Raw genomic sequence first — 17,655 nt, forward strand, 5'->3', positions numbered from 1 at the left:
ATCCCTTCGCGCAACTTGTTGCGAAGGGGATATAGCATCGCTACCGTGCGTGTGTGTGTTCGTATGTGTGTGTGTGTGTGTGTGTGTGTGTGTGTGCGTGTGTGGTTCTGCCAAACTGGGGGCCTGCCACAGATACGCAAGTCGTAAAATGGGGACCTCAAATAGTCTGGGGACTTGATTTAAGTCCCCATATTTTTTTATTGCTTAAATCAAAAAAATAGCATGTTCTAAACCTAAAAAATATCGAAAAGTATCTAGTCCCATTTTCGGGTTTTCATCAGACATATGATTACACAGATACCGTGCGGATTGTAGTTGCCATCTTCACTTACGCACCTCTGACGATACACATGTTCGAAATGCGCATGCGCGTGTGTATAGAAAACGGAAATGCCATTTTGTTGAAGCGGGGGAAAAGTATGTCGAGAAGAAGTCGGAGGGAACGGGGAAGGCCAGGTCAACATGGTCAAAGAATCATTGACCGGGATGCCTTTTATATTAAAGAAACTCCGAATAAAGGTATGTTGATTACATGTTTCGATGGCATTTATGATGTAAACTTGAAATACGATGTGCTGTGGAAGGGGGGGGGGGGGGGGGGTACTCGCACTCGGTGATTTTCTTCCAACGATTTGCATAACATTAGAAATGAAAATCTTATTAAGACGGGTTGTATAGTGAACTTTCCGAGAAATGCACAATGTATACTTTTTAAAATCCCCTTGCAAATCATGAAAGAAATATCTTTGTGCATAACGCTCAAGTGCGATCCAGGATTTTTTCTCGGTTGTATGCTAGGCCTAGTTTTCCCTGGGGTTGGGGCGGAGGGTTCCAAGGCATACATTTGGTCATCTTACTGTGTAAATTTAAGAAATTTTAATTTCCAGGGGGGGGGGGGGGAATAGGCCTTAGAAATTTATTTAAAACGTTTAAAAATTGTGAACATACCACATCTATCTATAGTTTGTCCAAATATATTTATGCAGTACATTTGGACAGTTTTTAATAGAAATACACATACCTGTGATAAAGGTGCAATTAAAATAGATGAAAGGGAAAATAGTCAAGATAATTTAATTGAAACAATATCATTTGTTACTCAGAAAAATTCACAGGAACAAAACTTATTTCTTATGGCTTATACAGCTCCAACACAATCTCCTGATTTAGCTATACTGGCGTGTGTGAACAGTTGTCGCTGAGTACTTTTTCTCGCAAGTACATTGTGAAGTCATTTTATCAAAACAAAAAATAATACCGGTATATGAAAAATGATGTCGCAATGTACTGGCGAGAAATGGTACTTGGCGAGAATTGGTCGCACGCCAGTATAGCTTCTAAAACTTATGTAGATAATAAAGCTATTCAGAATACATGTAGCTTGGTTTAGTTATTTTGACATACAATTTTCATATATGTGTAATTTTTTCAGCATGTAAACAAAATCGCTTTTTAGAGCAGTGATAGTTTTCAACTTTGAACTGTGTCTGTAAACAATGCAATGTAAAGATTACGGGTACTCATCAATTTGTGTCTCTTTCATAGACTTTGAATTCAAACTTCTAAAAGTTTTGGGGCAATTGTATAATGGCCTCCCAGTTACTTCTTGCATGAAATATAAAGAAGGTCAGTTATGGTAAACAAGATAATTATAGGGCCAAATGGGGAATGTTAACATCCATTCGGAAGTCACTTTAAATACCTCACAGAATTTTCAACATTGTCATGCGGGTCACTTTGCAGTACAAAATCCCCATAGACATCATATTTTTTAGCTGTGTGTTGAAACCTGATAAGCTAGTGGGGGTGTTTCAAAGGAGAAAACTTGGAAATTTTTCATACTGTTGAATGAATGTCATTAGTTTTGAACCCAGAGGTTTTAACAAATATCAAGTAAATAAGCAAAATGTGAATCAAGGATATCTTTAGACAGAGATAACAAATCTAATGTTAAAAGCATGCAATGATCACCTTTGACCTTCAATTGTATTTAAAAATCTCATTGTTAACAATATTTTTGAGTTCCTATTGAGATAAATAAAATAATTATATATTTAGTGAAATAAAAACCGTTGCAAACTAGTTTTTTTTTAATCTCAAAAGATATGTAACACTTTCATTGATAACAATACAGCATACATCCTATTTATTAGCTTTTATTTAGTGTTTCATTTAAATGAATTGAACACAATTTGTAATGGATTCAATTATTTGCCGATCATCAGTTTGTAAGAGACAACCGATTGACCGATTAATCAATTATCATTTCCAACCAATTTGACAACACTAGAAGTGATGGATCATGACCATGCAATCCCACTGGTTTGAATCAAATTGCACGAATAAATATATATTTTTTATGGTTCTCAACTCTCAGAAAATAATGACGAGACTATAAATTCTGCGGAGGGGGCTTCTTGCGATTTTACGCGGATATTAATTCCTCCATTTAATTAGTAATCTATGGTATTTGGGCAAGGGAAAGAAAGCTTGCCAGGCGTTCTTCATGTTTTTGGACTGAGCCCAAATATCGCCCATATTTTAAGACGTCATCATGTATTTTGTTTATCCTGTAACATAATATCACATTTTGCATCTCAAATAAGCTTAATTCGTCAGATTTTGCTGCCTATCTGCAGTTGAAACCATGACACCATGGCGTAAACCAAGCAAGAAAAATGATGTCATAGTGTATTTGAACGTTAGTTAAATGCATGAGGCTATATTGGGGCATTTACCGAATATAGCTTTGGTTTATTGGGTTACCTTTATTTGGTCAATGCAAGAAGTAGTTGCAGGATAAAATATTTTAATTCAATTTGATGGTTTACATATTGATAGGTCCCATGTTGATCTCAAGGGTCTAGAAACCCTAAAAATGTTTAGAAAAAAGTCAGGAAACAATGAAATTATCTTGGGAACTTTGTAAAAATATATAGGCCCTAATGATTAAGTACAACAAAAATATTCTGCAAAATAATTTAAATTTAAGGAAAAAATGTTTTCCACACATTAGACCAATCCTAAAAATTGTTTATATCATTAACAATTAGATACAATAAAGTGATTTTGAACTAGGTTGCATTGGAATAAAATCTTTTTTTTGTATAATTTGAGGAACCCATTCTTGTATATAATTTTAAAATTGATCATTTTACTAAATAAAATAATAAAATGTTTGTCAGATGCCTAAGGGGCTGTTAAAATGCAGCGTTTGTCAGATGCCTAAGGGGCTGTGAAAAATGCAGTGATATCATGATTCTGTTAATTTGTGAAGGTATAAATAATTTCTTAACCTAACAATTTGTACATGGAAACAGTCTGTCAATATTCCAACATTTGAATTCTATTTAGTATTTCTGAGTATAGTTTGAACTTGTTTGTAATTGTGAAATTCAATGATTTTAGGGTTTGTATTGAGACTTTGTTTTAGGATAAAGATAGAAGAGAACAACTGATTGTGTTTAACAGGTTTAATTCTGGGATAATTCAAAACACCCTAACTAATGTTTCTACATCTACAGTTTCTTTAGTGTAAGCTTCTGAATTAAAATCTGAATGGATAATCATAAACCTCAAAATCCGAAAAAGCTAGACCATTATTTTGTAAATCGCAAAAGTTGGCAACCACATGTCTCTTTTAGCGCACAATTTCATTTTTTAATTTGCATACAGCAAGTATATCTTGTAAATTTCAACCCCTAATGGAAGTTCTTTATTTATTTTCAGGAAGAGGTGTATTTACAAAGAAAGAATTTGGACAAAATGAATTCCTATTACCGTATGAAGGAGAGTTATTAGAGAAAGAACCAGATGTAGATGACACATATATTTTTGAATTTACATTCAAAGGAAAGCCTTATTGGTAAGAAATTTTTGCTGCTTAATTTGTACATCATGTTCACCATGTTTAATTGTTTATGTTAAGAATACAAGGGCTTGGTTGTTGGAGAATGAGTTTCTAGATATTTGTTGAAGGAAAAATTGATTAAAATTGGTAATCTAAGGTGTGTGTATTGCAATAGATAAAATTCACTGAAAACCCCAGTCTCAATCATGTTAAAAAGTATATTCAATGTAAATTAGAAAAGTAAAAGGACGACACCCGCCGTCTTGGATTTATAGGAGGTCCTCACTTCAAGCTAGTGATAGGAATCGGTGAGATTTTCATAATCAATAATCGACTCTCTGCAACTAACTTATTATCGATAATAATCAAAATTTGTCATATTTCTTAGTTAAGTGTTAAAAAATGTAAAGAAACAAGATACAATTAACTGACTTGTTAATAGGCCTTTGATATTTCAATTTATTTAATATTTCTTGCCATAAAAATGCTGTATTCAAAAGATGTTCTTTAGTAGCTAGACGGTTCAACACTCAATTTCTTGAAACAAAAAAATGTCCAAACAAGAGATTGTGCTTTATTTCACGGGTAGGGATAGCGCACGTCTGACATATCAGCCATTTTTAAACCGCAGCTCCTTTTTGGTGTATTGATAGTTCGGGTCTCAAATATTCTGCTATATGATATGCGCTTGTTGAGAGGGAAATAAAAACCCAACCAATTAATTGTAATGAAACTTTTTATAATCGAGCACTTAGAATGCGGTAATAATCTACTAATTTTAGATTATAATCAATGATTAGAACATCACTACTTCAACATATGTTTTTAAACAAGTTCTATATTAATATCTCCAACGATTTCTGATGAGATCTAGGTGGGAAAATGATCAAATGAATTATCCCTATCGTCTAACTACATCTGTCTGTCGCATAATAAACACATCGTTCCAAAATGTACTAGATACTTGCCAAACTTGTCGAAAGCAATAGGAAGGTTACTTTTGAGTGACGTAAATTCTCCATATAATCACTGAGATGTTCTGAAAACGTATGATAAATCCAGATAGAGCAAAAATCTGTGGGCTGTGTGAGAAACCTCTTGGTTTATTGTATTTTTTTGGTCTCCTCAGTGTTTACATGGATAGTTTGCATCAACCTCCGTTGCTTTCAATAAGTCTAGCGAGTATCGTAATGTATCAGAAAATCTTTACCAATACACAGCCCTAGTGAACTGTGATTATCTAGCTCTAAAAATGTTTCAGTATACCCTTTTACGTATATAAAGCCTTGTTTTTATATTTTATTACATACACATATATATGTAGAACTTATGAAGTGATTTGCAATTTTAGATATTTTGTCTTCATATCTTTCACTGTGACAATACCAGTTATGCAAGGTTCAAATTTATGTTGCTTATTTTATTTTCATCAAGGGTTGATGCTTCAAAAGAAGATGGATCATTTGGACGTCTGTTAAATGATGATCATATCCATCCAAATTGTAGACCAAAAGTGATGGAGATTGATGAAAAGCCAGTCATTTGTTTTTTCTCTCTAAGGCCATTATCCTCTAATACAGAACTGGTATATGACTATGGCCCAGGCAACATCTATCCTTGGAGAGGAAAGGTAATTACTCCATTGCATATGTTGATTGTGGAAGTTTTTGTGATTTAATAGTCGATGAAAGATTTTCACGTGTTGATGTTTAAATTTGTATGTATTTTACACTTTAAGTAATCATAATTATGCCCACACTTTGTAAAGAATGTTATTGTTGTTACCCCTGTTAGTCTGTCTGTCAATCTTTTTTTTGAAAATCTTGATATTGCTTGCTCTTACTGTCTGCACTGTTTCTGAGAAGGCAACTTTTAAACCTTTGATATGCCTGACGTCATAAAGTCAGGCAAAAACTACCAGATATAGCATGTGGCCTTCTTTTTTTGCTGTCCAATGACAACATATATTTTTTTTCTGTAGATGTCCAAAAGAGGTGCATGTAATACACATCCTTAAAACGTTTTTCATTTTTTGTGCATTATATTCTGTTATTTGTTTTGTTACAGGTTGTAACTCGTTATCATTAGACTACTGTGGTATTATTTGAATTTGTGAGGGCCAATTTTCATGAACTATGGGTTATTGCTCATTTGTGGGGATGAAATTTCATAGATGCATTGGTTTTCAGTTTAAGTATGATGACTTACCCAGGTACTCTTTCAAAATGTGTTTTCGTCAAGAGTGTAAATTTGTGGGGGAGTGCTACACACAAATACTACAAATATTTAGCCACCACAAATTCTAATGATTTCACAGTACTTGTCCTTTGGAGTAAAGTCAATCTATATACAATCTAGACTGTCTTATGTGACAATCCAACATTAATCATTATTAACTTAGTACATTGTTTCAAATAGATAAAATATTATGTACGGTATCTTTTATCTTAAAACTAGGATTTAATTATTAGCTGTATTTTAAAATTCATGGCCATTAGGCAACATAAAATTACTTTTTAGATTCTCATCCCCGCCCACCTCTCTGAAAATGACCCGCTCCAGTGTATTTCAGGGAAAAAATATCAAGCTCGGTACATACAAACATTGCAATGGCTGCTTAACATGGATAAACGTTCGATTCCAGTCATGTTTTTATAATAAAGATACAAATGTCTTTCTGCATGTGCAGTTAAGTTGAAATTAAAAGATTACAAATGGGTTTGTATACTCATATTAGCATTAACAATTTAAATATTTCAGGAATAGAGCAGTTGTAATTTCTAGGACATGTATGGTGAAAAACATAGTTTTTAAAAGATAATATAAAATAAATCCACCCACCCGCCCCATTATTTAATCCAAATCAGGATGAGAATCTAGATACCGAGGGTTCCACTTAATCTGATAGTCAATTTGCCCGAGAAAAATTATCAGATTAACCATGCAATTATAAGATTAGCCGGTTTAGCATTTTTGTTGTCTTTGATATTGGTATAGAATAAGATATAACTTGTTTCAAGACATAATTTATCAATGAAAAATATGTTATGTGGGTCTTGATATGGTCGCATAAGACAGAGAGTTGCTATGGCAGTCTAGACTGTATATGACAATTTGAAAGCTATATATGCAGTAGCAGTCTAAATCCTGCTGAATTTAAAGTTTTTAAGCATTGTGAAGAGTTTTTTTTTTCTTTTGATTATATTTGCATGAGTTTATTTATTTCATCTGATTAACCAATTGCTCAATTTTGAATTGTTTCCATCATGTTGAGTAACATTACAACTTTGGGGACTTGCACAATGAATCTAGAATACACTAAACTGAGGACTTAATACACATGGTAAAACTTGAGGATTGGCACATAAATATAGTATACACTAAACTGAGGACCTAATACACATGGTACAACTTTGGGGACTTACACATAAATATAGTATACACTAAACTGAGGACCTAATACACACGGTACAACTTTGGGACTTGCACATAAATATAATATACACTTAACTGAGGACCTAATACACACGGTACAACTTTGGGGACTTACACATAAATATAGTATACACTAAACTGAGGACCTGATACACACGGTACAGCTATGGGGACTTGCACTTGAATAAGCTGTGTTATGTACCAGGTAATTAACTAGTTACCAATTATCACCCTTGATATAAATCCCGCCAGTTCATTTTAAGTTTTGTCAGTTTAATCAGTTACCATTAAGACATGTAAAAAAGATTCAGTTGTCCACTTTGTTGTATTGCAAGCATACAGCTGCTATTAGAAGTCATACATACATGTCAATTTACAATAAATTGTGTAACATTGAAAAAAATGGAAGTAATGAAGAATAAAGACTTCAGGGATTTACCGGTATATTCACAACTATTCGATTGCTTGGGGCACGTAAAATCTTATTAGAAGCAAGTGAAACTAGGAACTTCATTGACCAATTGGTTAAGTGAAAATTTAAATAGAAATATTAATAAAATATATTTTGTCAGCTTCAAAATAAACTTTCACTATACAACTTTGCAATCGGATACTCAAAAAGACCCCTGTCGATTTTAGATATTCGGATACTTAAAAAGACCCCTGTCGATTTTAGATAAGTCCTCTTTATTAATTTACATAATTAGCTATTAAATTTGATTTTTTCTTACCATGCCAGTTAAATAAATAAAGCCCTCATCTTATAATTATGTTGCATTCTTTTTTATAAAACTGTTTATCGTGATTGGTTAGACAACCTTAGTTAATTTTATTTTTGTCCAAAAGTGACATACATATATTCTTTTTTTTAGTTCGGAATGCTACGGAATCACCAGAAAAACTTAACAGCAGTGTACCTAGGAATGCCACAGATTCTCTAGAAAAACCTGACAGCTGTGTACCTGGGAGTGCTACAGATTCTTCAGAGAAACCTGACAGCAGTGTACCTGAGAATGCCACATATTCTCCAGAGAAACTTGACAGCAGTGTACCTGAGAATGCCACAGATTCTCCAGAGAAACCTGACAGCAGTGTTCCTGGGAATGCCAAAGATTCTCCAGAAAAAGTTGACAGCAGTGTACCTGAGAATGCCACATATTCTCCAGAGAAACTTGACAGCAGTGTACCTGAGAATGACACTGATCCTCCAGAGAAACTTGACAGCAGTGTACCTGGGAATGCCAAAGACTCTCCAGAAAAAGTTGACAGCAGTGTACCTGGGATTACTAGGGATTCTTCAGAGAAACCTGACAGCAGTGTACCCGGGAATGCCACATATTCTCCAGAGAAACTTAACAGCAATGTACCTGTGAATGCCACAGATTCTCCAGAGAAACTTGACAGCTGTGTACCTGGGAATGCAAAGGATTTTCCAGAGAAACCTGACAGCAGTGTACCTTGGAATGCCACGGATTCTCCAGAGAAACCTGACAGCTGTGTACCCGGGAATGCCAAGGATTCTCCAGAGAAACTTGACAGCCGTGTACCTGGGAATGCCACTGATCCTTCAGAGGAACTTGACAGCCGTGTACCTGGGAATGCCACAGATTTTCCAGAGAAACTTGACAGCTTTATACACCATGATTTTGTTGGTGATGATGATGAGTTTTCTTTTTCGGATTCCAATGATTCTGATTATTTACCTTCAGAAGATACTGATCAGTAAGTAGACACTTCAAAAAATGGAATTTTGCAGATTCTTTTTTTTCTACCTGATCATTATTTACAAGAATAGGTACTGTAAAGTCTATAAAGGATTGTATAAAAATAAGAGTATAATTAATGAATTGAATTTTATACAGAATTGGGTTCATCAGTCTTAATTTGTTGTTTAGTATTCACTATAAAAATTAACATACCTATAGCAAATTCAATATTATTTATATTTATAAATTTATTGGTTAAAGTACACCAGTACTTTACTTTTTAGAAACAGAGTTTTGCTATTTGTCAGATGGAATTAATGCAATTCCTTTTTATAGGGGTTCTAGTGATACAGATGACAATGCAGTTTGTTCCTTGCTACATTTAAAAGATTCATCCCATCCTTCCGATTATGTCAGTGACAGTAATGATTCTGAGAAAAGTATTGATGTTCCAATATCTATCCCTTATGAAACTAGGTATGTACAAAAACAAGAATATACTGTAGATTCCTTATTTTCAGCTAATACCCTGATCATCCATCACTTCTGGTCTGCTAAAATGGCATTTTTGGAAAACTGTTTTAAAAAACTTTCAAATCAAAAATTTGGATTTTTTTTCTTCATCAAAATATGTTTTAAACTTACCAAATTTGATTATGGGCAGGTTGTCCGTCACTTCTGAATGTCACTGGAAGTGATTCCAACACATTGCAGAGATATTGCCTCTTAAAAATGACCTTTTTTGGAAATCTTAATTCTGCAGTGTTGGGCCAAAAATTAGTCTGAGAAAATTAATATAGTAACTCGTACCAAATCTGATTCAGTAGAATTGTTAATTTGTACCTAGTAAAATGAATTGTTTTATATTAAGCCTTTTAATTTCCAGTTTTTGTTAAGTAATGCATAAAATCATTCGGGCTTTTAGTTAAGCCCTTCTTAAGATTTTTGGATTTTAATAAAATTATTGTATTTGTTATGATTTTGCCCAATTAAGGTGGATTTATTAAATTTTAGAAATGAAATAATGTCAACATATTAGTTGAACCCTGTCATTAATTCATAATCAAACAGAAAACCTATTTGTTGCTCGCAATGAGATCATGTCTAGTATTTCTTATATTTTTATGAATTTGCTAAATTTAAGTACATCAGTAGTGAACTTTATAGAAACATGAGTTTTGCTATTTGTCAGATTGAATTAATACAATTCCTTTTGATAGGGGTTCTAGTGATACAGATGACAATGCAGTTCATTCCTTGCTACATTTGAAAGATTCATCCAATCCTCCCGATTATGTCAGTGACAGTAATGATTCTGAGAGAAGTATTGTTGTGCCAATATCTATCCCTTTGGAAACTATCACTGTACAGAAAACCAACACAGAGAAAGGAAAGCAGAAATGGGACAAAAAACATGCATGCAAATTTTGTGGAAAATTGTACCCAAAACTGGCTAGACACTTGGAAACAATGCACAAAAATGAAGTTATTGTAGCTAAGGCTCTTTCCTTACCCAAAAACAGTGCCGAAAGAAAAGAAATTTGGAAAACATTAAGAAATGAAGGAGACTGGGATCACAACTTCAACGTTCTGAAAAATGGAACTGGAACATTAATACCGAAGTATAGAGAGCAGAAGACCAGAGCACATAGTGAATTTATACCATGTAGTGGTTGCAAGGGTTTGTACTCCAAAACTTCATTGAGTGATCATTTTAAGACATGTGTTAGTAAGCAGACTGATAAAAAAAATCAAGGAGTGAAAGAAGGTCGTTTTTTACTACCTATTCCAGAACATATTAATGGAGGATTTTACAAAGATGTTTTATTATCCATGTCTCAAGATGACATTTATATGTATATATATCGCGATCCACTCATACTGAAATTTGGAAAGCGCCTGTATGAAAATAAGGACATCCAGGAACATACATCTAACCACATCAGCTGCAGAATGAGAGAACTAGGCAGACTAATAGGAGAAGCCAAAAAGACACCTGAATGGGGTATCCAGAAGATTGAGGATTGTTTTAGTCCTGAGAAATTTAACAATGTTGTGTCATGTGTGAAGTCCCTTGCTGGATTTAGTGAAGATACACATATGTATGCAACTCCTTCCCTTGCACTGAAAATAGGGTATAGTCTTCAACGATGTGCAAGGATTTATAGATCAGATGGAATTATTGAGTCAGATATAACAAAACAAGAGAATGGTTCAGCTTTCATTCAGTTGTATGAGTCTGATTGGAACGATCTCATCTCTTCCCGTGCACGACAAACTTTGAGTGAGAAAAAGTATAATGCGCCAAAAATGTTACCTCTATGCGAGGATGTGTACAAGCTTAATTCCTACCTAAAAGAAAAAATCAAAGAACTTTTGATGAAATTGTCGAATGATTCAGCTTTCTACATTGAGCTGGCAAAGATGACGCTATGTCACATAACTCTCTTTAACAGGAAGCGTGGAGGCGATGTGCAGCGTATTACTGTAGACAATTACAAGCAAGCTATTGAAGCACAAAACAGTGTTCCCTACGATGACGAACTTAAATCAAGTTTGTCAGACGTGGAAATTGAGCTTTGTCGTTCTTTGACTCGAATTGAACTCAAAGGCAAACAGGAAAGAAAAGTTGCAATATTACTTACTCCAGAGATGATTAAATGCATTGATCTCTTAATGCAGAAAAGAAGTGATGCAAATGTATTTGGAAAATATTTATTTGCTAGACCATCACCCTCCACACGAACACTAAGGGCAAGTGACGTATTGAATGAAATATGTGGGAAAATAGAATTGCGCTATGGAAACATTATAACCTATACAAACCTCAGAAAACACATTGCCACAATGGCACAAATCCATGAGCTTAGTGAAAACGGTCAGGATCAGTTAGCCAAATTCCTTGGCCATGACATAAGAGTCCACAGAGAAATTTATCGGCAACCATTGGATATCATTCAAAAAACAAAGATCTCCAAGATGTTGATGCTAATTAACGAGGGGAAAAATGTCACAGAGATGCTCTTTAATAATCAGGGTGAGTTGTTTTCTTTAAATGATCATAGGCATATAGACAGGGAAGGATTCAGTGTTGTGAATAGATTATTAAAATGAACTCATTTGTTATATTTCAATGGTGATTATTTATTCCTCCTGTGCAAGTTTGATCTATAGACTTTTGATAACATTTGATTTTAGATTTGGTTTAGTATAGTATGTTTATTGTGGACTGTTGTACTGTAAAATTGTGAAATTCACTGGGAGTGGGGCAGGGGTTGGGGCTTTTTCGTGGGGGGGGGGGATAAATTAATTTGGCCGTATAGTGAATGACTTTTTTTTAGGTCAATTAATTCACATGGGTACATGTAACATATTGCTGCCATAATTTAGGAATTAACTGCACGTGTGCATTATTAGCAAAACTGAGTGTTATAAAAGTTTACCGTTAAAATCTGCAAGTTTCTTTTAACCAAAATTAAAATTTGGATTAGGGTTTAGACTCCAAAATGAAGCTTAAAATGCAAAAACGAGACCCTCAGCCAGGTTAATCTAAATGATATGGTACTCAGGTGACTGTCAAGGCCTGTAGGCCTCTTATTAGTTAATGAAGGTAAGAATTCTAATTTCTTGTATATATGATATAAGAATTAATGTTCATAACTTACTCTTATCGTTTTTTGATTATTTTTTCCAGAGGAGGTAAAGGAAATTGACGGGTCCTGTGCTGATGAGAGTGATGGAGAAATGGATTACCAGACTGATAAAGACAGTCTTCATAATAAAAGCGCTCAAGGTCTGTACCCTTATTTCAGTACACATTTATTTTTGGTATATTCTCCTTTTCTGGTATATTATAATTCTACTTTAAACTAGATGCATGAAAAAAAAAAAAAGCAGTTCTCAAGATTAAATGTTGGGTACATTAACAGTCAAGCTTCAGTCCACACAGGGTCATAGTTTTAAACTAAATGTTTATTGAACAATATGCATCTTTGAAAAACTTCTTACATCTCCCCCATCCATAACAAAACAGTTCCCAACAGATGTATTTTAATTATCATACTGACATTTTTCCCAAGAATATATTTGTTAGAAAATATGTTTCTAATTGAGTGGAAAGATTTCAAATTCTGATTTACAAAAAAAACCCCCAATTTTCTTAGTTAATTTGTTTTCTTAAAACAAGACAAAAACAAAGCTTAAATACGACTCATGAATAAAGTTGACACTGGCATTACCATATTTTCTGTCTGCTCATAATGTGAAGAATTTTTAGTCAAAAATCAAGTACATGTCAAGACCATGTAATTTATACAGAAAGTTTTTATATACTTAGTATCTTTCATATTACATACTTATGTATGATAGATGCAGATGACAAATTCCTTTTTACTTCTCTAAAAATATTTAGCCAGAATGAGAGATGAAATTATGGTACCTGCAAAGTTATTTATTTTACAATCCTTTATCAATGTATGAATACTATTGTATCGCGCGTGTAAACTGTTCTATCGTGCATTAGTCCTATCCTAACGTACAGTAATCTTATCAGGTTTATCGTTATATTTTATCAGTTTCTCCATTTACATGTATCCTATCGTGTTAGCTGTATCCTGCCTTTTCGTAAGCAAGCTATTTTATTTTAAAGTTATAAGTCGTTCATCGCTCCGTTAACAATAATATTGGAACAAATAATGCAAATCTTTATCAAACATTCTATCAAATTAACAATATTAAGCTATATGTATTGAAGTTCTTAAGTCGAAAGATATTTTTAAAAAGAAGACATAAGTAACATTTGGAGATGATAGGGTAATGTGTACAATCGAAAATTCTTTGGAACAAGATAACATATGTAACTGTATGTCTGACATATTAAATCGTACGCAGAGAGTGTTTTGAATTACTGTGTAAACATTAACTTGCATGTCATCTAATTTCAGGGCTCTACATTAACTTTTTTTCCTACTTGTCCATTCGGACAAGTGACCAAAACATTTACTTGTCCGAACTTCAACTTCACTTGTCCGAAAAATTTTCAATATTAAAGATCAAATATTGTCAACTTGAAAACTACAGTACTCTATTACTGAAATAAAATCATTTATTGATTACTCTAGCTATAATTAATAACCTGACTTTTTAAATGGAAACTTAAAGTTTCTTTCCTATAATTATGTACATGTATTTGTTCTATATAACATTAAACATGATTTGTCAGCTGTAGCTTTGTCATGGCAAATTACAAGACATTTTAAATTTAGCATCAGGTTTAAAAATACATGTAACTGTTATATTGATTTCTCAGCTGTTTTTTAAACTAAACATGGAAAGTCATCATAGTCTATCAATGATGAATGAAACCTAAAATAAGTTACATTTCTTTTCATAATCCTTTATCTTTGCTACCTTTTCTTCCTTTCTTTTTTTAACATATGTGTTTGGTACTTTGTAAGAACTAAGATCCACACCTTGAAAGTTGTTTGAAATTAGTAAACTTCAATCCCGATCAAGAGTAACTTAATTGCATTGCAATTTGATGTCGGGATCGAAATTCAAAATAACTAATCAATAAACTTATAACGAGACTACGGATAAACTTATCTCAAAACTTTCTTCTTTTTTTTAAATGTTGGAGACTTCTTTACATAAAAAATGCACTTGTCCAGTGGGACAAGTGGCCAGCAATATTCACTTGTCCGCATGTTTTTTTAAGTGGTACCGGACAAGCGGACAAGCGTTAATGTCGAGCCCTGAATTTGTTTATTTAATTCAATAAAAAAAAAATGATAATATTTAGATAGATTATATATTATTAAAGAACACGCATTGTATTTTGATTATTGATAAAGATAATTCATACATCATTTTAGTTTATTTTTCCAATGAATTTATTCTAATGACGCAGCTCGTAATAATTTGACTTTTTTAATAAAATAAAATTCTGCATAATATTTCTTATTTCCTACATTTTCTTTATCAAATTATGCCATTTTCGGGTAAATCGTGAAGATCATATATCGTGATTATTCGTTAATTATGAACATGCATAGTATATCCTTTCCTATGGTGTATAAATCCTATTGTATCATGCATGTATCCTGTTCTATCATGCATTAAGCCTGTCCTATCGTGCGTAAATTCTATCATTTATCTTGTGAAAAAAAATGTTGCGGTACTTTATGTCTTCTTAGTTATTTGCATTTTTCACATTCCAACCATATCATCAACCAATTTATATTGTAAAACTCGTAATTTTAGGGAAAAGAAAAGCACCCTCTGATGGCAGATCTACCGATGAAAGTTCTGCAGGCAAACGTCACAAAACACAGAAAAAACCATGGAATCCATCTGAAATGAATTCAGTCAACAAGCATTTTTCCCATTTTATTGCAATGTCCAAAGTTCCTGGCAAGAACGATATCGAGAATGTTTTAAAAAAGGATAAAATCCTTTCCAAAAGAACTTGGAGAAATGTGAAAGATCAAGTGTACAACCTTATAAAAAAACAAAGAAAATGCTGATTTTTTGTCTTTATTTACTTTGATAATGAAGTAATTACAAGTTCATTATAGCTTGTGGACATCAATTTTCATATATTGTATAAAGCACAGAAGTGTGAGGATTAGCAAATTTGTAGAAAATACTCCATGTATAGCTTTACCAATACATACTGTTGTCATGTTTGTTGCTGTGATGAGCATTCACCTTTGTAAAATAACTAAGGAATAAGGGCCATGATAACTTTAGCTGGAATTGATTAATACAACTGTAAAACTAATATGGTTTTGTGTTTTTAGTTGACATTAACTTGAAATGACAATTTTTTTTTTCAGATATTTTGGGTATAGACCTTGATTAATTTAAGCATTTTCATTGAAATACAGAGGGATTGGAATAAATATTACAGTGACTGGACATGTAGTATTAATGAGCAAATTGTGTACCGGTATATCTACCTTCATTGTTGGTTGTATGAATGACTATGGTTACAGTTAGTAATTGTATGAATTATACAATAATTGGTAATTGATTTGATTTGATGTTTGGAAATAGATTTTGACAAATATATAATGTACTAGAAATTAAGAAAATATTTAGTAACTTTGCATACTGCAAATTATATTAATGAGCCAGATTTGCTATATAAAAATTAATTGTACTGTTGATGTGCATTGATGATAGTTGTATGAACAACAGAATGTGTACTGTATTCACAAGAATTGTAGATTTGTTGAAATGTTTTAATGATAGATATAAGTATTGGTTATTTTAATCAAAATGTAGAGAATATGTTGTATGTACATGTATATATATATATAGTGTTTTACAATTTCAGTTTTGGAGTGAACTGACAGCATTAGTAAACTCTGAATAATTTGAATTTGTAAATTCGCAAATTGCACTGATGAAATGTTGGAGAAGTAGATATTGACATATTTCATACTGTTGAAATGAATTACTTCATTGTGGATGTTGAGAGTTGACAATGATATGAATGATGCATCGTTTACAGCTAGTATGCACATGCACTATACATACGAGGTATTTGATTGTTTGGGATGATTTGGAGATTTGGAAATAAAAAATTGGCTGATTTTAAGTATTGTAATCAATATGCAGAGAATGTTAATTAACTGTTAAGTACTACAATTTTATCAATGATTTATGTATGATCAAATAGTATATTGTTTTACATAGAATTTGTTAATTAATTTGGATGGAGATGTTTTTTTTAAAATTTAAACTTCTTACAGCATTAAATCCTATGTTTAAGTGGAGTTTTAAACTGACATGAATGGATTGAAAGTGTATGATAAATGATAACTATAATTGCAACTTTAATTGCAATTTTATCAATTGTATGAAAATATTTGCCAATAAATTTTGATTACTTATATTAGTGTTAATTTGTTGTAGAGCAGTAAGAAATTTATTCATTACATCAAAATGTAAATATGTTAATACGAGGCTCACATGAGCTGTAATGTTCAGAAATTTATTGTGCTGCAAAAACGTGGTATTGTGATCATGCTGCGTACAATTAAAATTTTGATTTGAATGACATTAAAATACTTATTTTTGTTATAATAACTACGGAAGAAGAATAATGCAACTTTCAGCTAATACCTTGAATAGCCTTTAGCACATACTCTGAACAAAACTTCATTGAAAGCATAATGAATGTGGGGATGTTGACAATCCGTGGATCCAAGTGGAAAAGAAATTACAATTGTACATGTATGATTTTTTTAAATTCAGTATTAGGACCAGAATTAGATATCTCGGAAGGTTTTACAGCATAATTTGTCATGTTAATGTTCTCTAAATGCACACTGCTTCTAGTGGTGAATGTAGGATCGGCGAAAAAAAGGTGCAAAATTGCCCTGGAAACGTTTGAAAGTTCAGTAAATTGTGACTTTAATCGTCCATATTTCATAATTTCAATATAAAGCTTAATATTTGTTAAAGTCTGCAATGTTTACTTTGTGTATTCTATATTCATGTGTAAGTCCCCAAACGTGTACCGTGTGTATTGGGTCCTCAGTTTAGTGTTTACTTTATTCATGTGCAAGTCCCCAAAGTTGTACCGTGTGTATTGGGTCCTCAATTTAGTGTATACTAGATTCATGTGTAAGTCCCCAAAGTTGTACCGTGTGTATT

The 17,655-nt window shown here is 32.8% G+C and overlaps 2 protein-coding genes across 3 annotated transcripts; both read left to right on the forward strand.

The window, feature by feature from the left end:
- The first annotated feature begins 292 nt into the window (after positions 1 to 292).
- LOC136270723 (N-lysine methyltransferase KMT5A-like) lies at positions 293 to 6,633 on the forward strand. 2 transcript variants are annotated; one of them, XM_066069235.1, is made up of 4 exons: positions 293 to 519; positions 3,730 to 3,865; positions 5,285 to 5,480; positions 5,832 to 6,633. In XM_066069235.1, the coding sequence occupies exons 1-4, from the start codon at positions 351 to 353 to the stop codon at positions 5,865 to 5,867; spliced, it is 537 nt and encodes a 178-aa protein (XP_065925307.1). In that variant the 5' UTR covers positions 293 to 350; the 3' UTR covers positions 5,868 to 6,633. The 2 variants fall into 2 exon arrangements, with proteins under 2 accessions (XP_065925307.1, XP_065925309.1); XM_066069237.1 differs by having other exon boundaries at positions 5,918 to 6,632.
- LOC117681564 (uncharacterized) lies at positions 6,050 to 16,891 on the forward strand. The gene is made up of 5 exons (XM_066086537.1): positions 6,050 to 6,062; positions 8,158 to 9,007; positions 10,212 to 12,028; positions 12,686 to 12,784; positions 15,253 to 16,891. Exons 1-5 carry the CDS (start codon positions 6,050 to 6,052, stop codon positions 15,513 to 15,515), a joined length of 3,042 nt encoding a protein of 1,013 aa, XP_065942609.1. The 3' UTR covers positions 15,516 to 16,891.
- Positions 16,892 to 17,655: the final 764 nt, after the last annotated feature.

Source organism: Magallana gigas, chromosome 1, assembly GCF_963853765.1.
Source record: "Magallana gigas chromosome 1, xbMagGiga1.1, whole genome shotgun sequence".
Classification (NCBI taxonomy): Eukaryota; Metazoa; Mollusca; class Bivalvia; order Ostreida; family Ostreidae; genus Magallana; species Magallana gigas.

Coding starts and splice junctions, on each gene's coding strand:
- LOC117681564 (XM_066086537.1), top strand. Junction 12,029..12,685: donor GATGCTCTTTAATAATCAGG/GTGAGTTGTTTT, acceptor TATTTTTTCCAG/AGGAGGTAAAGGAAATTGAC. Junction 12,785..15,252: donor TCATAATAAAAGCGCTCAAG/GTCTGTACCCTT, acceptor TCGTAATTTTAG/GGAAAAGAAAAGCACCCTCT.
- LOC136270723 (XM_066069235.1), top strand. CDS start 351: ATGTTCGAAATGCGCATGCGCGTGTGTATAGAAAACGGAAATGCCATT. Junction 520..3,729: donor TAAAGAAACTCCGAATAAAG/GTATGTTGATTA, acceptor ATTTATTTTCAG/GAAGAGGTGTATTTACAAAG. Junction 5,481..5,831: donor TCTATCCTTGGAGAGGAAAG/GTAATTACTCCA, acceptor TTTTTTCTGTAG/ATGTCCAAAAGAGGTGCATG.